The 24,237-nt window shown below is 38.9% G+C and overlaps 1 protein-coding gene across 5 annotated transcripts in view; it reads left to right on the plus strand.

Annotated features, from left to right (window-relative positions):
• PDE11A (phosphodiesterase 11A) overlaps nt 1–24,237 on the plus strand; it is a 147,171-nt gene that overhangs the window by 48,355 nt on the left and 74,579 nt on the right. For all 5 annotated transcript variants that reach the window (XM_068948430.1, XM_068948432.1, XM_068948431.1 and 2 more), the window contains exons 3-5: nt 14,589–14,678; nt 16,416–16,556; nt 19,711–19,775. In XM_068948430.1, the coding sequence (XP_068804531.1) occupies nt 14,589–14,678; nt 16,416–16,556; nt 19,711–19,775 (296 nt within the window). The remainder of the gene's footprint in view (nt 1–14,588; nt 14,679–16,415; nt 16,557–19,710; nt 19,776–24,237) is intronic.

Below are 24,237 nucleotides of genomic sequence, written 5' to 3' on the forward strand. Positions count from 1 at the left end.
CTTCCCTGGTTATTGAGGCTCTCCTTGGTTATTCTACCCAAACAGATAGTGTTCATTGCTTTTTTTTTAATAACAACTTTTACAGTCCAAAGTTACAGAGACAAAGGAAGAGCAATCCTACTCAACTCTTACTGAACACTGTTTTTTTCCTGCATTTTTTTAGTAATATGTCTGGGAGGGAAGAATACCTTGTACAATGACAGCACAAACTGTTTCTATTGTTTCTGTAACTTAAAGACCAGACATCCATGCTTGCTTTGGAAGGTGATTTATTCTTTGGTGCCATGGAATCAATTTAAGGCTGAGTGAACTGTGATGCTACTTAAAGGTTACAACTGGAAGCGAAGCATGGTTTTGCTGAGTGCTGTATAAATATTTAAAATAATTTAGCCCTAGATTGAACTGTTAAGGGTTTACTTTAGCCTACGCTATTAACATCAGTAGATTTGCACCAAAAAGACGACACTGGTATATTGATTTGTGAACACAACCTGAAATCAAATGCCCTCCAGTCTGCAGTTCAACAGCCACATTAATATTAATACCTCATCATTTTTCTTTTGAAGTAAACAATGAAGTATACATAAGTTTATGGGCAGAAGAATCTTGAGCTGCTGGAAGCAAAATGCATGTCTGTATAAATAACTGTTGTGGGCTTGCTTCCTTACCCAGTTTTCTATAGAACAGCTTTCTTCTTCTTTTAAACAGAGCTTTGTTTAGATACACGATCACCTTAATCTGAGATCCAAGACGCAGTATGGTTTTTGGCATTAAGATGCAGCAGGCTGTGTTCTTACTAGGTGCGAGTTTAACATCTTTCAAAATTTACACTGCAACAAATCACTGCTTTATTCTCTGAGGATGTAACTCATTGTATGTGAAAGCAGCATTATGAACCAAAGAGGTCATTCCTACAGTTGTTTTGAACTGGTTTTTTTTTTTTTTTTCCCCACCAAATTATCCCAAAGAAGGAAAGGAAGACAAATGGCCTCATCCGAAGCTGTAGTAAAAACACTTCATGGCCACTTGCAGAGGAAGGATAAAAGAAGAGATAGGTAATTGCTACCAAAGGCTGATGCTTCTGCAATCTTAACTAGCAAAAGACTCTGAACACTGGGGAAGCGTCTGAAAGCAGAGATTGTAGTGCCGAGATGTGAATGCTTCTCTGGATCAGTGAATGAAAGACTTCACCAAGGCTGCAATCGCAAACCTTGGAGTGACAGTATTTTTATTTGAATAAAATATCATTTTGTCTGCAGTGGTCGGCAACAGATAAGTCTCCAGGTATAAATAGCCTGTATTGGAAAATAACTTCTTAGCCTGCTGTGAGAGAAGATAGCAGTATGTTCTGCTGTGTCAGATGGAACTCACAGGTCTGTGATTGCCTTTATCAAGTAGCCAGAGAAAGTAGTGCTTCACCACATGCAGATGCCTACAGATCTGAGATAAAATTGCAATGCAGATTTTATCAAAAGAGAAAATGCATCAATTTTCATGGCACCTGAAAGGAGAGGACTTCAATGTCCCCCAAATCCTCTGTGCTTCACAGGCAGATGCTTTAGGTAAATCATGATCTGTGTAGTTATACCATCAGGATTTGGCCCTGCAGTATATAAACATCTTTGCCTAGAAATCAGATGGCAGCATGTGCAGGTGTGAGTCATTAGTACAGAAGACACAATGATGTGTGGAAAAAACATGGCTCACATCCAAACCAGCCCACATGCTTTCATCAGCCCCTTGAAGTCTGCAGCACAGAAAAAATGAAATTTGAAAAGTCAGACTGCTACAGCCCACCCAGTCCTAAGCCTCAAAGGTGCAGTAATATGGAATGCAGTGCTTTTCCTGGTGATCTGTCAATCAGCGGTGCTCAAAAGGCAGGGTTTTTTTTACTGAGTTCATTACCACAATTTCAATTGAACAGATTATACACAAAATAATTGTGTATGCTTACACTGATCTTTAATTAGAAATTTTATAAATGGAAGATGATATTCTTTGTTACCATCTTTCAATAAGAAAAGCTTTTGAAACTTCTCAATGTTATCGGTGCCAGTAATGCCTCTTGAATTATTAGAAAGAAGAGGTTTGCAAAGCAGGGTATCACGCTTTAAGTGTGATAAAGATGTTAACTTTCCTTACAAATCTTGCTCATGTTATTAGACCATCCATATTGTAGTATAACTATTATTAGGACAATGATGTTGAATATGCAGAACATAAGTATTTCTTTATAATCAGAGGAAAGTATTCTAACTATTAAGAGCTATACAATTTGTCCTTCAGTACGTTTAAACAGTTGCAATATCTATGTCATTCTTAATTTCTGAGATTTAGAAATTTATCGTGACTTCTGACCTCAGCTGATTTTTAGGCACGCGTTCCTAGTCGTGTTGCAGCAGGGATTCCAACTCTTGGAATAACTCACTTGGAGCTAAAGCATTCCTCCATATTAAGGATGCAGTAGAGAACCCAGAAAAAGATGTGGAAAGACTCAAATGAACTACATTGTGTTTTGGTACATTTTTTTGAAGACACAAGAATCCAAGAGATGAGAGCAATGTTTGGTTCGTGTTTTCTACTGCTGTTTTTTTTTTTTTTTTTAAGCTGTGCTCATAATGAAGAGGAGAGGTAATGTAGTAAGGCTTACTCAACACACTGATTTTTGAATAGTTGTATTTAAGTAAGCAGTTACGGAACTCTTCTGTAATTTGTTACAGTCTTTCAAAATCCCTTTTTATTGAAAACCAGTTAAGAATGAGCATTATTGTTCTTTTTTTGTAGTTTAAGAAATTGTTCCGTTGCCTTGGTATGACGTTAATTTTCGTCTGTCTCTAGTTCAGTAGTTACTAGCTTTGGAGGACTAAGAGTGATGCTATCTAGCTTTATAGATACATTTGCCTCCAGGAAATTCGCTGTCACTTTGGATGAAAACTATTCTAAAGAGGCTATTATAAACTTACACTTCTCTTTAATATATGCAAATACAACATGAGGGTTTGTGAGCCATTTTCTTAAAGACGAAGGTTGAAGGGTTTTTCCCCCCACTTCCTCATGCGCAACTTTGATACTAGCGATGTGATGGGTAGAAATTACAGCACATGTTGGAATTGTTAAATGTGTTTCTTATCGGATCTGAAAATGCCATAAGAGAAATCAGTTCAGATAATCTAATTGATATACTCAGGTTCAAATCACTGCATTGTCAAGTGTGTCCAGTTCCATCATCAATTCTGCTAGAATAAAAGATATTGCATTTTTGCTTTATGACAAAAGCTAGAAGCATTGCATTTCTAATAAATTTATGGATAAAACCAATACACTGAGAATATGCTGTGTTCCTTACAGTTATTTTTCATCCTAAAAAATGCAAAGGAGAATAGAACCAGCTTTCTCTGGAGAAACGACTGAAGAGCAGATAAGCGTCACCAGCATAAAGTGCCATGACATTCAACTATGGTATTAGTCACCAAGTATACGTGAACTCAAAACAGGCAAGTGTAGAACACCACTGACAAAATTCACCATGTCCTGGAGAAAGTTAGCAAAATGACATGAGGATATATGTCAAAAATATGATGTGATTTAGTGGTAGTGATGCTTTAGCAGTAGTATTACAGAAGAAAGGGTCAATTAGAGCAATAGGTACAGGTGCATCCCAGAGAGAAAAGAGCAATAAAATAACATGCTAAAGGTCAGGTGTGCTATCTGTTGTCCTTTGTTTGTTATTTCCATTCCATTTAAGACTTTTTCTGTTTGGGTGTAAAGTTTCTCTAGCCAAAGAAACACTAGAAATGCTTTGGTTGACAGATAGTAATGTAAGGGAATACAAAAAGATGTTGGTGTACTGAATCCCTGGATTTCTTTCAGACTGTCACCCGCATTCTAGATCTTGCTTACCTAAGAAAATTTGATTTCAGATTTCAGTAGAAATCTGAACCCTTTCCATCCCCTTTGGATTAATGGTGCAAACAGTGGGCAGTCAGGGGAGCTAAACTGGCTTATATCAGCCAAAAACGTAACCCAGGAAATCTGGGTGGTTTAAGCGTTAGTCAGGCGTTCACTATTCCAGTTTCAGCTAAGAAGGAAGCCCTTATTGACGTTAACTTTAGTCAGAGCTGAGATTGCATAGCTCTATGAAAGAGGTGCTTAGCATGGCAAAGGATCAGGCCTCTGCGGTAAGCTGTTCCAGAAAATGTATCTCTCTGTTAAATAAAGAAGTCTAATATGAAAAAAGGTTCCTGTGCAAATATTTTTTTTCTTTGTAAATCACAATACACCTTTTTGAAGTATATGAGAGAAGAACCTGAGGAGAAACTTAGAAATATCACACTGATCTCAATGCAGACTGTTATATATAGATGAACTAAATTCTTCTTGGTTAAACTGCACACAGTAGTTATACAACTTCAGGATTAAGTATCGCTCACAACTGATGCTAATGCATGCCTACGCTCCGTCTCTAAAGCCGAAATGCAATTGGTAGAAGAAAATGAAAGAAGATGTCTTCATTCAGTCCTGGTAAAAGCCAGGAATCGTAGAAATGGTTATATGTTTAATGCTCTAATGCTTTAAGTTTGCAGCAAGGAGAAGTCTACAAATAAATCTAGTTCTCATTGTTGACAAGGATTGGGAGTTGGTAACTGAACTGTAAGTGTAATTGTGACTTGAAAATTTCGTTTCGGATGTATGTATGCATATGACATTCATTCTTTTTTTCAGTATGGTCAATTAGCATGGTTAGTACCTGCCAAAAATCAGATGTGGTGCAACCTGAAAAGATAGAACACAGGAGATTGCAAATGGGAATAATCAACTTTAAAGTTATATTTATTGATTCTTCTATACTAATTTGAAGTTCTGATCCCAGCTCTTTTTTGGCAATGATAGCGTCAGTCTTTACTATGCTCTGTAGTAGAGATGTCCCAGTCTCATGCAGTGGCATTTATAAAGCTTTTATAATAGTGTCATTGGGCAGGCCTGGTCCAATGATTCTTGCATAGTGGGACCCAGGAGCTCTGATGCTTTTCCCTAATTTGACAAAGTCTTCCTTTGTGGCCTTCACCCTCCCCTCAGATAAATCATTTAATCTTTCATTGGTTCAGTTTTCCTATCTCTAGAAAAAAATTGTGATGTGATATTGCTGCTGTAAAACTTAGCCCATGCTATGCCTATATGCTTTGGAATACTGAGATTTAAGGTATTGCAGAGCTGCCTACTGGTGTTCTTACACAATAGCTGCAGACTCCGGTGTCTGGGGACTGGCCTCTAGCGGTTTATCTTCAAATAAGAGAGAGCAGCCAGGCGGTAACAGATCCTTCTTCAATACCAAGGTAGAGTTTACTTGGTCTCGCTGAAATATGTTATACAACTGTAACATCCCCTGTGAACTCTGTCAGCTTGATTTCTATCAAAATGGAGGATTTCGGTGATACAATTAATTTGGGTGAGTCAAAGATTACTGACATTCAGTCTTAGAAAGACAGAAAGTTTAACTGATCAGTAGGTGTTGTGGTTCTGAGGGCGTTTGCATCTCTTTCATGACGCTGCTCATTCATGTTATTTTAGATGGACTAATAATGCTTAAAAGCTGCCTAGCGCTTCTCTGCAAGGCTTTGCCACAAAGGAAGGCGCCCTGCCAATTTTCAAAACCAAAGGATGGAAACACTAGACCTGACAAAGAAAGGTCACCTGTAATTGTCAGGTGGATGTAACGGCCCTCCGACTGCGTGTGGTCGTGCAGATATGATGCATACTGCCGTGATCCAAATTTTGGGGTCCCCAGGAGCCCTTTCAGTGGAGAGTTGCCATGGCTTACAGTCGGCTTGTAATGCAGAAGCATAGTGGTTTGCTGGTTTGATCACATTGCTTCAGCTTTGCTGTTCTCTCTCAGGCTGCCTGCAAGGTGACTTATTTCCTTACTTTCAAGCTGTTCATCTGTTTGACATACTTTTGCTAGACCCCCCGCCCCCCAGGACTGAAAGCTGAATGCTAGGTGTTAGGCTTACAGGTGACTACGCTCCCACTGTGATGTGCTCTTGCGGCAACATTTTTTCGTCTTGGATTTCCACCTCTACTCTTCCTTATTGCTACTTTTCAACACGTCTCATTTTAATAGAACCACTGCTGTTCCTTGTGTAACTTCTTTCTTCTATCCTTGCCCCCCATCACCCTCTTCCTGCTGGAAATCTTGGCTTAATACCACATTTTGAGTAGCTGAGTGACAGCTTGAATTACTTGGTGGGAAGGGGCTTATTAGTACTGCATCGTTGATTTGAATGTGAGTCAAATAAGGAGAAATTTCCAATGACAGTAGTAGGAATTTTAAGATGTTTAGATGTGTTCTATAGAATGTTGTTAAAAACAAGTTTAATGGATCCTACCAGTGTTTTTGTGTGTATGACAGTATAATTCATAATCTAGCTTGTTCAGATATGTCAGGCTTCATCTCCTGTTGGTGATGGCAGATATGAATAATGTTTAACTGTAAAGTGACCGAAGCAAGAAACCTCCAAATATCTGCCAGAAGAATGAAATAGGATTAGCGCATGTGTGTGTAGTTCTGACGGTATGAACAATTTTATAAGTCTGTTTCTATAAATCAAAATCAAATTTGATGTGTTTATTTGTTTTCCCGTAAGATCTTAAATCTTTTCTCTTAGGAAAAAAAAAAAAAGACTGATTTTGTGCTGTAGCAACTGGAAAGCAGTGAGGAAGGCCAGAAGAGGGTCAGAGGCTGAGGGTGAAGCTGTTAAAGTTGTGCTCATGCCCTCCTGCACAGAATAGTCTCCCAGTATCGTGGCTCCTGAGGACAGCGACCTACATAGGAGACAGTTTTTAAAACTGTAATAAATCTCTTCCTACAGGAGGTGTGTCTGTCTGATGACGCAATTACATGGTTTGAACGTGTGCCAGTAATTATATAAGGCAGCCAAGCGCAGTGTGCGTGCTGAAGAAATGTGCCCACGGTCATTTTTAGGCTCTTTGCAGTCACCAAAGGCTTCCACAGTTCAGATAGCCAGCTTTACTGAACTAAGATGTTGCCTTGTATTTGTGAGCATTAGTGCGTTTTTACAGCACTGCACAAATAATAACCACATGCAAATGACAATTTAAAAAAACGTGTCAGAACTAGTAGAAAATTGTTCCAGAAGCCTCGGTAGGTTCACTGAAGTAAGTTATGTGCCCAGCTTGCATGCCCGTAATTCCCGGGGTGTCTCTACAAAGCAATGGTTTGGTCTGTAGGTGGGAGAGAAAAATAATTGTGGACGGTCTTTCTGGGAATTGCAGACCTAGGTAATGATCAGATTTTATCAGAGGCGTGACAGGGGCTGAGGCTGCCAGACGCTGCGCAGCTGGCAGAACGTAATGGAATTGGATGAGCGGTTGTGCTTAACCGTTTTGCAATTGATTTTGGTTTCTCATTTTAGAATTCAGTAAAATATTTCATGCACTGAACCTATTTTTAGCAACTCGGGAAGTGTTTGAAGGGGTAGCTGGCTTGGTTTTGAGTATGTTCATAAAACATTTATGATGTCAAACTGTTGCAAAATCCTTACTTTAAAAAAAAAAAAAAAAAGGTTTTTTTCTGTTTCTAGGAAGCCTGTAGCACTTCTCTTTCCCCACCACCTTACCAAGGGGGCATAAGTGGCTCCTGCTGCCATGAAAGACAGCAGTTGAACGAGATAACAATTTGCTGAGAGGTTAACTGGGAGTTTGTGCCGGTGTAGGTATGCCAGTCTTGCTGAGAGGCACCTTACTTCCATCGCACATGAAAATTGGTGTCTTTGGTGACTGCAGGCAGGGGGATGCTTGAAGTATGTTGGTAGCCATGAGTTAGGCTGTATCTACCAGCTAGTAATGGTAGCAGGTGCTATCCAAGGCATGCCAGGAGAATGCTTAGTGCAGGCTAAAATGCGTGCTGAAGAGGCAGCGTAAATGTCGAGTCGTTTAGCTGAAGCTGAGCTCAGCACTGCTTTCCAGCCAGCGAGCGTGAAGTTCACATTTTACCTCTGCAGTGTGCGGCCATTGCAGCACTGGCTGTCTTTTACAAGTAGCTAATAACTTTCTGCATTGCGGGTCTGCATGCTTGCAGCTTCATTGCTTATATCATTACGTGCCACAAAAAAAATCAGGACGTATTGAGATATTGCAAATATTAAAGCCTGCATTCCTGTGTAGGGTAAGAAAAGTAGTATTTTTAATGCTTTTGTGGTGATGTCCTATTTGTACTGTTTGTGAGGATAAAACAACACCAAGGCTAGGAAGCTAATGGCTTTTGTACCTTCTTCTTTTGAAGTGAAAATGTCCAGACTTAGATTATTTCCCATGAGACACCCAATTCTAGAAAACAGCCTTCTTTTGAACAGTGAAAGTAGGAGCCAGCAGGCTCCCAAGACGACGCTGACGTGGGCAGCAGAAAGAGAGAATTTGCAGGTTAGTAAAGCGCTGTGGTCCCCAGGCTGTGAGACATAGGTACAGGCGGTATCCCCTGAGCCAAGCACTCATCAGAAAGAGCTTAGGCAGAGAACTGATCCTGCCTGATTCTGTGGCAAAAAGATTTATATCACGTATGAAATTATTGTGGAACAGGGTATGGCACTTTTGGCCTGTGAAATTGCGATAATGAGCAGTGGAAACATGAAAGATTGTCCTCTGAAGTTCGGAGGGTGAACTAGTGTGCTCCGTCTGGATTTCAGAACGGATAGCATAAAAAACCAATGAAACAAGTGCAAGTTTTTTTGCAGCTTTCTTGTCTTAGCAGTTAACCCGGTGGAATTCGGGAGTGCTTTGTACTTCCGAATATCCAGCTACTGCTTGGATACTTATTCGTGGATTTAAAGGTCTGACGTTGGTATATACGTAGATAATAAAGCAACAGGTATTTATTTTCCTGCAGGAAGGAGAAAGTAGCTGTGGTCGACACAATCGTTTGCTCTCACTGTTTTAGTTCTGCAGAGAAGGTGCGTCATCTTTCAGCCCTTAGTTGAAAATTTAAGTGGTCACGTAATTGAATATTGCGGCTTCTAGTACTTATCCTGTTCGTTCTGGTGGTAGTTGTGTTTCAGTACTCCTCACGTAAAATAATCCTAAAACAAAATAATAGAATTGAGAAGTGAAGAGAATGAGATATTGAATTGGTGCTCATCACTTCATCTTCTTTGTAGAAGTTTCCTCCTCTGATAAAAAAACATTGAACAGTTTGTAAGTGAGCACAGCTTTTTGGCTTTTATATACCACTGTGAATTTATGAGAAGGGTGGTCACTACCCCAGGATGCTGTAGTCCTTTTTGGAGGGTTAGGTAAGAGAAACCACGTCCAGCTACCTAGACCCTGTCTGCCAACTAATTCAAAGTATAATCTTGCTAACTTGCATTTATCTTATCTGAATGCCTTATAGCTGAAAACAAAACAAACGATGGTCTCTTCCAACATTTCAGCATATTCATTAGATTAGATGAATATTATTTTTCTAAAATATACTATGACATATTTCCCGATTCATTTGTTAACATACTGTGAGGTGGCATGATGAATTGTTACACCTGATCTGTTTGCCGCAATAAACAAGGTGTATCTGGTAAAGCTCTATGCTTGATGTTTTCATATTATGCTTATTTGCTTTCTTAGCAGTTTGCATTGTTTAATAAATCTGCTGACTTTCTTGCTGTCATTAGTGAAAATTAGATATGGAAAGAAATTTTCCTCCCTTCAGATATTTTGCTTCAAAATTATTCTTAAAAGCTGGCCTTCAATATAGCGAGGGGAAATTGTTTTCTGTCTTTTGGAAGGGTATATCAGCTGTAGTTTTTCCACGAGTGTCACCAAAATATTTTGTGCATTGGTCTAATGGAAGCATACTGCTTACCCAATCAGTATTCAGTTGTTGCTCTGCAAGTAACAGCATCAGGTGGGGTTTATTATGCAGTAAAACTATTTGGTAAAACCTGTACAGACCTTGACTGGTAGAGAGAAACTGGCCTTGCCTGTTCAGTGCTGCAGAAGGACAGCAGACAGGGAAGAAGAAAACAGCTCCTTCTTAGCAAGATCCTGTCTCGCTGAGCAGATTAAAATAACCATGTAATTTATATCTGTGTCCTTTACCGTCATCTGCTGCTTAGCAGTGTATCTATGACCAAGCACAAGCGCTCTCCTTTTATACAGTGTATTCTTCCTGCCTGATTTACTTATTGTTACCAAAAATCAGTAGTTTATTACCAAAGTATTTCTGTGCTGGAGAATTCAGATGTTAAAAAACGATCTGTGCTTTATGCTTTGTTTTATAAATTAGATGCTTCTATTTAAGGAGAAATAGTAATAATCATCAGGAATAGGAATAGAATTACAGTGTATTATGGTTCAGTGATGCAGTACTCTCTTACCTTGGAGCACCACAGGGTCTATAATTATATACGTCTCACTTAAAAGGAGGGAGAAGTGAAGTAGCCAGTTAATGGTAAGATGTACCATTTCCACAACTCTTTGTTTATGTTTCCTTTGGAGAGAAGACCCCTAAAGCGTACCTGGCACAACAGTAGTAGCTGCTTACATTAAGTGACTCAGATAGATAAGAATTAAGGACTATGTTACTTCATATTTGTATGGAGTGTCAGTTGCCATAGTGCCAATGTGGAGGTGCTTTAAAGGCCTCTTTTCTCTTAAAATATTACAATATAAACTAGGAAGCAATCTTGAGTACTGCAGATTTCATTTAGCAATTTGAAGTCAAAATGTGATAACTGCTTTCTGCTTCATTCTGCAATTCTGGATTAAAAAGCTTATTTGAAACTCAGTTACTGTTAGAGATGCCTTTATTCTTCATTTCTTTTAGTGTTGCAATTTGCCAAAGGCTGTTTAAGGAGCAGTTGTCCTTGCAGTTCAGAAGGTACAAAAGAGGAATGACAATAGGCTTTTATTTTGTCAGTTGTTCTTTTGTAAACTGGGATAACTGATTTATTTATTAATAGAGGGTGGTTCATCTCCACCTGACACTTGATTTTTTTTTTTTTCCTTAAAAACTGTGGACATTTATTCATTTATTCTACTGATGAATTCTAACTATTCTGTTTGGTAAACAACTTGATACTTGCTGACCATTTGTTAATTGCCCTGTACCTTACACAATTAGTTTGGGTAGTGAAAGGTATGATGCAAGTCAACAGCTTTCCAGACTTTTGGCGTTTTATAAAGCCGTGTTTTATGGTTGTAAATTTCCTTACAGAGTCAGTGCCTTGCAGTCTGGGTTCTGGAGAGGCATGTTTTTCAGTATCGCAAAACTGTATTTTCTTTTTGCTAAAAAAGGTAATCTTGGCTAGCTTTTTTTGTGGTGGTTGAAGGTTCACAAGGTTCTCATATACTTTCCATTGCTATGATGTCACATTACTTTAGGGATAAGAGGTTCCAGTGTGGGGGCAGGATTAGTTTTTGTATTAGTCCCTAGTATTTATACAAGTGAAAACGTATTCAGTCTCAGTATCATACTTATAATTACATTAAAAGTCAGATTTTTTTCAGATGCACATTCTGTTCTGCATCTCTTACTTAGCTATGGCATTTAGTGCTATTACAAGTTAAAATAGGATTTTGTTTCATTTTGAAAATAAAATGTAAACTGAAATATGCAAATTCTCTCAGAGAAATTCTTGTGATAAAGAATGATCCCCCCTTGGGGATTTGTTACACTCCTACTTTTCATTTCTTTCTTACTGAAGTGGTGCAATATTTGACTAGCTTAATTACTGCCTCTCCACAAAGACCAAGTCTTTGATGAGTCTAATATGTGCCATTTTCCTTTAAAGGGAACCCTGGTGCAAGAGGACAAAAGGTAAAGCGTTTGCAAATTAGCAGTATAGGTGTATTGTGTGTATCCTTAAAAGCTGCAGTTACTGTGACCGAATGGTAGCTGTGAAGGTGCAAAATTCTGAGGATTTCAAGATCATCTTTGAAAGCTTGTCTTTAGGCAAAGGCAAATTAAATGACATTGGACCAACAGACAGTTTAAGGAAGATAAGGTAGGACAGCAGTTGCAGCACAGTGTTTTGGTTCCTTCGCATGCTTAAAATTCTTTTTTTTTTCCTTGAATAGTCTCAATAGCCCCCTGTTCTGGATTAGCAGTAATTTTCTAATTGAATGGACTTTCCAAGGGAAATGCCACTTCCGCAAAGCCAAAAATTCTTATGGAGGAGGATAGTTCAAGTGGAAAACGTTTGGGGAGAAGAAAGGTCTGCTGCTGCAGCATTCTTTCATTTAAGATTCAAAGGGACTTTCCGTTTAGAAAATGAATTTGTTTTATACCGGAAAAAGAGGAGGTCACATACCTGTATGATGATAATGATGGTGATACTAAAAATGATTAAATTGTTTTAAAAGTTAGAATGATATCCTTCAGTGGACTTAACTGAAATTGTTTTCAGATCCTACACATTGTTATTACGTAGTTTTCACCCAGTAAAGGATGAAAGGTTTGGGGGGGGGGTTGTTTTTGTTTTTTGTTGTTTTTCCCCCTGAAATCTCAGAATTGCTTATAGGACAGAAAATGGCCCCTATCTGTGGAAAAACACAGTTCAGTATTCCCCATGGCAGTCCTGCCCAGTGCCCTCGCAGACTGCCTGTATGCCATGTTGCCTGCACGTCACAGCCTGCAAGTCCACCTTCCTCCACCCTGGCTTTGGCCGGGTTTGGACAGCCGTCCCAGCGCCTCCGTGGCGGCGCCCAGGCGGTTCTGTAGGCAGGGACATCTGGGATTTCTTTGAGCATGTTCGGTGGTGCAAACATGACACAGGCATGGCACTGGAGGTGCCAATCTTGGCGTCTCTCCTTCTGCGGCAACGGCCTCTGAGGGGAAGCAACCACCCGTGGCTCACTGGCGTCCTGCAGCAGCTCGGTCCTGGCCCATGGCTCCCGCTACTGGTTGCTCGCACCACCCATGTGGGATTGCAGCCTACAGACCGCATGGAAGGAGCGAGTGAGGCCCACCTAAGCAACCTCCGAGGGCTTCTGGCAGTAGCATGCAGTTAACTTACTGTGGAAATCAGGCTTTCTAGTGATTTTGGTTTTACTGCTGCCGTCCTTACTAAGCCCAGAATTGCCCAGAATGTACTCAGGAATTCTTGAATCGATTAGATGCAGCATTCAAAAGTTACTGCTACATGGACAGGCAAATGTTATCAGGCTATCAATATGTAATGTGTATCAGTATGTAATATCAAGCCTGCCAAATCCAAAGTTTTACTGTTGCTGTGACTTGTGTGTAGCTCCATACATTGTAGGACCTTCTCTAAGATGCCAAGATTTCAGTCTACATTTTCAGGAGCTTATTATTTTTATTAAGCCTTTACTTCATAAACAAGGCTGACGCTGGCGTTAACCTTTTTGTCAGCTTCTAGGGCCAGTGAGTTCTCTTGTTGGTGATGTTTATTTCATTGCTTATCATCAAGTATTTCGTTCAAAGATGTCAAAATGGATTGAAGCTTTTTCCATTTACCTTTTCAAATGTTCCAGTAATCACCTGATTAGCTTCTCTCCTCCTGTATCGCTGTAGGCACGCCGAAGAGCTGGCTCTGTAAATGGCAGAGTGCCCTCAACTCTCACTGACGTTGCAAATGTCAGCACATACAAAATTTGCTTAATGCCTCAGAAACCTAAGCTTGGAACTACTCAGTGGTAGCCGTATGTTACAGACTTGTTATCAGTATGTAGCTTTAAAACGCTGATATTGTTGGATTTCAGTCCCCTCTTGTCCTTGTGAAAGTGTCTTGCCCACTGTCCTGCAGGTAGTCAAATATATGACTAGTTTGTTCATTTCACACCCAGAGCCAGCCTAAAGTATGGTCGACTTGTGCCTCTCAAAGTATTTTACCAGTCTTTACTCTCCCATCTCTGTCTTTCTTAATGCATACTGGTACACTCCTTAAGGCGCAGTTTGGTCCTCCAAAAGATTAGATGAGTATGAAAGCTGTAATTCCTTCCCCTCTTCATTCATTTCAACTTAATTTACCTTTCTTCTCTCTGCTGTGGTGCTTTCTCAAGCATGTTTTTTAACCTCCTCTTTTTTTCTCCTTGAGAAGACAATCAGCTCTCTGATCAGTCGTTCAGATTCATGTATTGTCTTCCACTGTGCTCATATTCTGCAAAATAAGTGCCCCTAGAAATCAGCAGGAATGCAACTCTGCCTCAAGCTAGCTGTTCTCTGTTGTTATTTACTTTAGGTCTTAGAACAGGAGCAGTCTAGAAAATTAAAAGAGTTCTTTTACTGGAGAAAGTGCAGTGTCTACAGTAATTTAATAGAGTCCTCAGCAGACAGAGTTTTTAAACTTGAGAATCTTTGCAGTTTTCTTGACAGGTCATTGAAGAACCTCACTGCAGGGATCTGTGAACTCAAATGTGTTTGTACTCTCCTTTCTAGTCTATCTCTTCCATCCATTTTCTGTGCTTTGTGCATGATATTTTTGCTTTGTTTCGTGTTCTGCTGAAGAATGAGTGGGCTGAGATTTTCCTGTGAGATGCCACCGAAGTTTAGGTGCATTGCTAAAAACAAGAGTGTCTAAGTGCACTTGTTTTTAATGACTGGGAGTTTCTTTTGTTACTAGGTGATGCAGATGTACCTCCCGTTCTGTGGGATTGCCATAGCTAATGCCCAGTTATTTGCAGCTTCAAGGAAGGAATATGACAGAAGCAGGGTAAGTAAAAAAAATGTATATTGGACCAATATGAAACATCTTTTTTTCCATTCCTTCAGATTCTAGCTCTGCGTACGTATTTGTTAAGCAGACGTTTTTTAATTAAGTATGTTTCATTGCAAAACAATGCATTTACAACAGGCAATGCGCTTGATTCAGGCAGCAAGCAGAGAAGGTAGGAGGTAAATACGCTCTTACTGGTAGCTGTTGTTTTCTGATGTCAACTTTTTGTTTTATAGTGGTGAGACAATTTGTGTTTTGTAGCACAGACCGTGCAGTAGAAAGAGTTTCGTGGCCACAGATTCAAAATCTCTTAAAATTCCAGAAGGATCAAACCTCTAGCACCCAGGATTTGTAATATTCATGTGCAAATAATGTGGATATATCTTTCTAAAAGTAAGCAAGCAAAAACCTTGTACGTGAAAAAGGTTTTGACAGCATGTGTCTGCATAGATACATTACTCATGATTGCTGATGCCATGCATGAGTTGGGCAGGTGGCTGTGAAGAAGTGAAAATAATACTGACCTCGCATGCCATTTACTTCTCAACTTTTTTTTTTTCAATAAAATGGAGTGTTGGAGGGTTTTTTTTTCCCCTCATTCTTGGATTTTGTTTTAAATCACCTTTCCTGCAATGACAGATACTACTTTTGTTATTATGTGTTGTATCTCACCAAAGCTTCAGTAGAACTGTAGATCTGTAGTGTCTGATTAGTCTTCCTTCATAACCTGGACAAACGGCAGTGGATGGGTTGTAGCAGCTAGCCACTCGCTGTCTTAGCCTCTCTGTATAGATCGCTGCCATTTTCAGATTCAGGATTTTGGTGCCTTGCATGTATAGAAGCCTAGTGCCTTCCATTAATTCAAAACTAAGAACAGCAGTACAGTGTATAGATTTGATGCTCATAAAAAGTTTTACCTTGTCTTCTGTCCAAGTCTGACTACAGACCACTATATTTCAGGGTGGGAGGTAGGGGGGAATGGAAGAAACATTTTTCCTGCCAAAGATTTTTCATTTGTTTGATACTAAAACAAAGTAATTGTTTGACTACTCAGAGACTTAAAATTTGCTAATTTGCTACCGAGTCTCAGCCTTCAGGGAACATAGACAGACCTTGGAGGAGTCGGCATTTAATCTTCTGAGGGAGGCATTCAGCAGAAAAATATTAAGGACATTCTCCTTCTTCATTAGAAAATGCTAAATTCTGGAGGGTGGACACCTCAGGAAATTGGGTTAGAGATACAGGTTCTTTGTTCTTGTTCCTTCAGCTATGGGAGACACAACAAACGTCATTGCCACTTGACAGCTATGTGGCGGCCTGTGGCATACCAGAGCAGCCAGTGGTCTTTGGCTTTGGGTAGTCCATGGTTGGAAATATGTAGTAAGTAACACATTATGGACAGGCCGTAATTTGCCCTCCCTGTCAACCTGGACACCAATGGTGATGTTTCATTTTTGGACCACACTGAAACAGTTTGGGAGATTCCCATTGTTTGCTAGGATTGTGCCCAGTGTTGAGCTAATAAATGCTTACTTCCATTTCTTTCTCAGGAGAACTGCCACACACACACACCCCGATTCAATTGCCATAATCATTAAGAACTGTATTTGAATGAAGATGAATGAATGGATCACTCATATTAAAATCAAGCCCAAAGACTACCCCTCCTTTGCAATGCTCCATGTATTCATTACTTCTGCAACCAATACAAGAGTTTTCTGTCCCTGTATACAGGCTTTGTTGGAAGTAGTGAATGACCTCTTTGAGGAACAGACTGACTTAGAGAAAATTGTCAAGAAAATTATGCATCGGGCCCAGACTCTGCTGAAGTGTGAACGGTGCTCAGTGTTACTTCTGGAAGATATCGAATCGCCAGTAAGTGTGTCTCCACATTTTACAGACGGTCTAGTACAAGAATGGTGTAACAGCTGTTTTTATTGTGGGGAAGCTGTCACATATCATATGTAAGCAGTGGACAGCGAGTATTCTTTCAGCGTATAATTCTTAAATATAAATTAGGTACAGGTCAAATCTTAATCAACATTACTTTTTAAAAGGAAACTGGAACTTATATTTATGATTCCTTTTGCTCGTTTAAGGGCGTTTAACAGAAAATCTGTAAGTTCCTGCTGGATCTGACAATCAGTGGAGTGATCCAGCTGGTGTGCTGTGTGGTTCTTGAGTGCCTGTGTGATACAAGTAGTGCTTACAGAGCAGTTAGGGACAGCTTAACTGAGAAACAAGCTTCTCCTCTGGTCAGCTTAAAATAGAAAAATTGCCTAAATTGTTATCAAATACTTATTTTCTAGGTTCCTTTCTTTCATAGTATAGCCACTAGAAGAAAAGAAATATCCCTTCTGTAGCTTCAATTATATTTACCTGGAACTTACAACTAACTTACAACTAGCTAACGTTTTCAGGCTAACGCCATATAAAATCAGCGTTGCTTGCAGGTGGTTTCAAAACCAAAAACCAAGTTGCATCATCAACAAATCTTTAATGCTTATTTTTAGAATTAATCGTTTCAGTGTACGTTCCAATAAATAATCATCAGCCGCCTTTGTTAATATTTCTACAACGTTCATACTTTTGCGTCTGTTATTATTTCAATGTAGCACACTGAAATAATGATGTAGTTTCTATTCTAGTATATAACGTTTTGGTTTCACATAAAAATCTTTAATTAGATTGCTGGCCTCTCAGAAATAACCGATAAAAATAAACTCATCAAGGCATTCTTACCTGACCATCCTGTGTATTCAGCAACTTGGTGAGCTTTAAAGCAATCTAACCAGTGTTTTTGAAGCGATCAGTTTGTGAACTCATCTCATGAACGTTTCGTGTGAAATCCAGCGTTTTATTGTGGATGAAAAGCAAGACGGTAAAGGTTGAACCTGCAACGCAATGAGTTTTCTCAGCAGCTTCTGGTGGCCAGTGCTCCATGGGATTTGCTCCTTCCTGAAAGATTTCTGTTCACTCTAGCTACTGGGATATGATTGGGAGCAGCTCTATTTATGTTTGCTCATTTTAACAAGTTCCTTTAATATCTTAGGGAAATGCTCTGCAAACTAAATAATGAGAACAGATCTCAGTTCCTAAATGATGAAAATGCTGTGAAAAAATCAGTTATCTTGTTATTTTGACCTAGTAATTCTTCTCTGAGGTGACAGAAAATCCACTGAAAACAACATTTGAATACAAAAGTCTAGTCAGTCACATATTTGTTCCTGTGATAGGAGCAAACTTTTGCATTGAGCAGGCAAAGTGAAAACATGACTTTCAGCATTATTTGACGTGTGCTTGTTTTTTTCCAATTACTCTGTCCACTTGACCAAGGAATAATTATTTTGTTGCAGAGCTCAGTTAAGTGAACAGATTGAGGTAAGCTATATGCAAGTATTTGTGAAGAGTTGGATTTCATGCACCATTTGGACAAGGGCTTTTGCTGGGACTCTGTAATACTACCATTCATAGCGTATTGAGCTTCTTTAAGAATCTTTAACATTGTTGTTATGATTGTCATTATTGTTAATAAAATAAATGAGTGCCTTTACATCTGTAGCCCCTGTTAGTGTTTTGAGGCTGTTCAACACAAATAAACTGTCAGGATTTCTACTGATTGAAGAAACAGTTGAAGGATAAAAAAACATTACTTGTAATACAATGTTTTTCCTCTCCAAATATCTTTGGATTCAATGACTCTGTAACTGGTTATTTGTTGCAGCGCTGTGTGTCTAAACGATTATCAGAGAGACAATCACAAGTGGATGTGTCTGCATGTAGGGCAGAAAAACTATTGCATTGTTTCCTGGAGGAAAGATACGATTCTCATTTCATTTACACTACTAGAAATTAATTAATTTTAGTGGAGTATGCCCTAAATTATACGAGCATTGCACAAGCTTTGTATTTCTTGTATGTATGCTCTGTTATAGAATTTAAATATTTCTGGTTTATTTTCCCATTTTAGACCCCCTACGATGATTTTATAATTATACGATGTAGTTCTACTATGTTTCTATGGAACGTTATTATGGTTGCAAGTATAATATGATTTTTATTTTTAAAGAAGAGTACATTATTTTGGTAGTAAGCTGTAGGTGAGATTGTTCATTTCATTTTTTCCGCTGTTAATATTATTTCTGCCTTTGAGCAGAGAGGTTTTTTCCAGACCACAGGCAATGAGACCTCAGGCCTCATTACTCTAGACCAAATCCTGAAATATGGGCAGCCGAGGTATTCAGTTAAGCCCTTTTCAGGGTCAACACCGTTTCTTTTTTTTCTTTAATTTGAAGTAGGATTGAAGTAGGAGAATAGCATCTTGCCACCCACTTGGGCATTTTTACAATTTATAATATTTTACAATTTATAATACAATACAATAATTTACAATTATTTTCCTGATTCTACCGATTTTGGGGGTGAACCTATATATCAAAATGTATCTGCATAGAGTTACTCAGTTTTAAGCCATGTCTAAAATGTTCATCATTTGTACATCGCATTAAAATATTTTATAATGCAGATTTGAAATGGAAGATGGAGAATCACACTAGCAGCCAAAAACATTAGCTGGGTTCTGTGTCACATCAGCCGGTCTTAGTTACGTGTGGATGCTGTTGGCAGATATGCCGATGCCACACATTCCAGGAAAACTGGTTACCATTAGTCCTGGAAATAGACAATTCTGTGTATTTTCCTATTTAAAAAAAATGTGACGATGCGGATAAAGTTCCATCGTTTATGTTCCAAAGTCCTCTGAAGGCAAGTATACCGTTGCAAAAAAGTTTCGTGAAGGAGTCTTGAAAATACAATTTGATTTGATATTGTTTGCTTATGAATTGTGAGTAGCGTATAGTTCGAACGTGAATTCTCCACTGCAACAATACACATTAAATTTTTATTCTACGATCACAGGATAAAGTTATCATAAAAATACAGGAACCTTATACTACTATTTTTGTATAGATGTAGCATTTTCAGTAACAGTTTTAAGTTCCCTTTTTTTTTTTTTTTTTTAACGTGACAGGTGGTGAAATTTACCAAGTCCTTTGAGTTGTTATCCCCGAAATGCAGCGCGGACGCTGAGAGCAGGTGAGCCCTCGTGTCTTCTGTGGCAGCCGACTTGGGGGGGGGGGGTGTTTCCACCTAGTTTTAAAGTTGCTTGATCTTGGTTATATTTTCATATGGAACTTTATAAGTAGATTTGATTAAAGAAGCCTGAGCCTAAAGCTTTTACTTATGTAAAACTCCTGTTCACTTCCAGTGGAGCATGGCCTGAGAAAACATGCATGCTAGTATTGGTATTTACATATTAACAGCATATCAGTATCTCAGAGGAGAAACCATGAAACAACTGATATCTTTTTATGGTTGATTTCATGGAGAGTATGCGAATGTTGTTTTGTGTGGTTAGTACTGAAATAAAAATAACAAAATTATTTTCGATTGTTGTTTGTTGCTCTCTTACAAAATGCCTCCTTAACAGTTGTGTTGAAAAGTTTCCAATAAGAACTGATTTTTGCTCTAGTCCTCAAGTTGGAAAGCCTACAAACCTCAGAGAACATGCATTTTCTAGCAATTGTGTTCCTGTAACTAAGTCTTGGGTGGGAGACCATTCAAATATATATATATATATATATATATATTTTTTTTTTTTTTTTTTTTTTTGCTTAGCAGGATCTGTACTTAAACATTGATAAAAAGCTAACTGTAAGAGGTGTAGTACAAAGAGCTTTTTCTCCGTGTGGGGTTACTGTCTTAGTTCCTACAAGGTAATGTAACTGGTTCATATAAAAGGTCCTACGTACCAGATGAGCAGATGAAGATTCAGGGCTATTATTGAAAGGTTTCTCTCATCTGTTAGGTCTCAGACTCAGTTATCATATACATATTACATGCAAACCAGGTCATACTGATTTTGAATCAGAATTTTCCACGTAGAATCATTGCTGTAATGATAAACCTAGCTTTCGGTCCATGCTGTTATCAGTAACTTAGCAAGCTTGAAAATTACTTTGTGCCTCTCCGTAGTTAAGCTGAGCCCTTTAAGCAGTAGTATTTTAAAAATACTTCAAGGAAAATTTGCCTTCTTTAGTGCTTTATTTCTTCACCTCCAGTGTAGTAAGAAGCTACCAATTGCTTACTTCATTAAGGTGAATATGTGCATTGTACACCAGGTTATGATAACTCATAATTCTTGATGCTGTTCATGAATAGATCTCACAGCGTTACAAAAATGGATAGCATTGTTTTTAAGATGTGCAACCTGTGAGCAGAGTCCAGGGCCACACAGAAAGACAGGAGTAGAGCAGAATGTGCCCTATCCCCCAGTGAAGAGAGACAAAGTGGAAAAGGAAAACGAGTGATAAAAAATATGACAGTTTAAATATGAATAAGTAATCTACTGATTCATCTGGGAATCACAAGTTACTGCTTTTGACAGAGAGCTTCAGAGTAGCAATTGCTCTTTCCTGGGTCAATTAAAGGGGTGAAAATATGTTCCTGTTGTTCAGGGACAGGAGTATGAATCAAGGGATGTTAGTTGTTGTTTCTGTTTTTCACAAACTTGATCTGTAGCCAGATTAGTCAATGCAATGTAGAGTGATGTCAAGATAACCAAGCTGGCTCATTTCTTGTTACCATAGTTATATTAGCATGTTACCAAAAAGCAGTTTATAGTAGCCTGCTGTGCATGTGGTCAACTTGAGATTGTTCTGAGATGTGAATAAACATATGCAACCAGGTTGCCAGTCTTACAAGATTTATTAAATTATATTTCTGTGCATCTTGGTATAAAGATATATTGCTTTTCTTTCATTTCTCATTCAGTGGAGAACAAAGTTGGTTTTACAGAAATCAAGTTTAGACTGGCAGATATGATGTCACATTTGGATCTAGCGCAGGCACAGCTTGTGTTATTGGCACTATAGTGGGAAAATAAAGGTTATTTAGGATACAGAATAACGCCTGGAGCCCTTGACATTTGAGCATTTTTGTCTAGTGAGTTGTGCCCTTTTCACTCTAGATTCTGCAACCCCAACTGATGTAAAGTCATGAGATGTTTCATGTGAATGAAAATGGCACAATGAGTGCCATTTCTTCATCATTACTCCAGTTAAGATAGATATTATTTCTTTGAATTTGTAGTGGAAATCCAAGGAGATTATAGGCTGAGAATAGTATAAGTTTCTTTCTAGGGATAAGTTTTACCTGAAAGAGAAAAAGCTTTAAGGACAGTATATCCTTCCATGTCCTAACGCATTTCTCTCTTGATTTTCTCTAACCTCTGTCTAATAGCAGTTTGCCTGATAATTCCCTGAATATTACAATGAATACTCATATCTTTTTTTTCTTTTCTGTTTGTTATAAAGAAATACCTTGCAAGACCATACTTGGATTTATATGTGCAATTTGTCCCTTTCCAGCACACCCCATGATTGAGTTCAGTTCTTATTCACGTTGGTACACTGATGCTCTCATTTTTGCCAGCCGTTTTGTTCTACAAGTATGGTTTTGCCAAATCTTTCTTAAATTTGTCCCCTCTTTGAAAAAATACAACACTTCATTTTATTCATGTTAACCTTAGTAGTCTTGAAGATTCATTTCTGATGTATTCTGGGTGCGTATGAGCTAGGGTGAAGTTGTCATGGGCTATGTCTTTCCTGCACAGTAGAAGTCATCTCAGTGGATGCCAGACCAGGATCAGTGTACTCTAACCTGAGTGTCAGTGGCAGAGAAAAGGTCAGCTGCCTCAGCCCCAGCATAGGTTGCTTGCAGAGAAAATACCTGTGCTCCCTCCCAGTTAGGCTGGTAGAGAAAGCACTGAAATCCTGGCTACAGCTGTTGCACTGTCACCTGGGTGAGCTACACTGGTGCTCCCTCCCTGGTATTGCCTCGTACGCTGCAGTCATACCCCTGACTGCAGTGTACTTATGCTTTTTAAGGCATCCCTGTGCTCTTCTGATCCGAGAGCTGAGAAGGGTCATGTCACTGTTTAGAGAGGGCTGAAAATACCGGTGACCGAGTTGGCTGTTACGGTCCCAAACTGCGCCACGCACCTCCTGCCACCTCTGCCAGGGACAGGGTGCTGGCAAGGGGAAGTGGCAAGGGGGGGAAGTGGCAAGGCGCATATTTGGGCAGGGGGAATGCAGCAGCCCTGGAGACCCTTGAGCTAGCTTTTGTGTCCTGTCTGGCGCCCGTTATTCCTGCTCTTGTGTAGGCAAGACAGGGAGGAGGTGGCATAAAGCTGCCTGCATCAATCCGGCAGTACTCATGGCTTTCCATAGTATGGAAGAATTGTTGCTTGCGATTTTTGCAGTAGCTTCTGTTTCTTCAGAGCTGCCGGGGATGGAGAATGAACCAGCTGGCTCTAATTTACATCAGAATTAAACATTGATATTTCCTCCTGGCGAAAGTTGAGAGCGTCTCTCCACAGTGCAGTTTTACAGCGCTTATTAGGAATGTAGATGACCCAGTAGAACATACTTTTAAAACTTCTTCCTGAATTATATCTGGTTTCTTTAACTTGAATTAATTTGCTGCTTAAAATGCTTGACACCCATAATCCAGTCCTGATTTAAGTAGTCTCTCATATAATAAAATCATTCAGATTTCAATCTTTGCTGTACATTTTATATCTCTTACAATTTTATGGTTGGTTTTTCTAAGATATGCACTGAGATCTATGCATCTGTAAATAAAATCCTACCTTTAAAGATTTTTTTTCAAGTACACTGATGTCCTAAAATAATTCTTAAATTATACAAAGAATTTTTATTCTTAGTTCAAGAATACTATATTTAGTATAGGTTCCTGTCAAAGTATATGCATAACATTTACTTCACTCACTCAAAGTTCTTACCTTAAATGAAATTTGATGCACTGAGATTTCTTTTTGTAAATCATTAGTATCATCTTTATTTATAATCTTCTAAGAACATTGAGTTTTCTTTTAAATGAGTGACTTAGTTTGAATTAGTCTTCAGAAAAAGAATACAGCCAACAGAAATCAATCCTTTCACCTTGACTGAGTCCTCTAACCATTCTACTTGCATCCTTCTTTCATTCCTGTGCATTGCCTTGAAGTTTCTAGCCGTTGTAGTCTTCTCCATGGCTGCTCAGAGGCATTTTCTTCTAAACTGATGTTTCTCAGGCATTGAAAATGAATGAAATTTCTCCTCAAAACTAAGATGCCATTAATTCATTTATTCAAGCATAAATAACTACCCCTTGCCAAGGTCATAAACGTGTTTGCAATAAGTCAATGAGAATTTTCCTGCTGACTACATAAAGTATAAGATGAGGATCTTTAGAGTCTGTACAGACATTAAGTTTTCCGCAGAAGGTGCAATAGACTGTGCTGAGTCAAGCCTATAATGCTGGTGTCTTATGCTAGTCCACTGACAGCTTTGTAGCCCTTCAGGAGTTGTGACATAAGTTCAGCCAGGAGAAAGAGGAAGCATTCATGTATGGTATGTCTACCTGAGTCCTCCTGCTGCAACACATGTTATTGATTCCAGTACTTACTTCATGATCCCTTCTTCAGCTGCTTGGG

Source organism: Struthio camelus, chromosome 6, assembly GCF_040807025.1.
Source record: "Struthio camelus isolate bStrCam1 chromosome 6, bStrCam1.hap1, whole genome shotgun sequence".
NCBI classification, from domain to species: domain Eukaryota; kingdom Metazoa; phylum Chordata; class Aves; order Struthioniformes; family Struthionidae; genus Struthio; species Struthio camelus.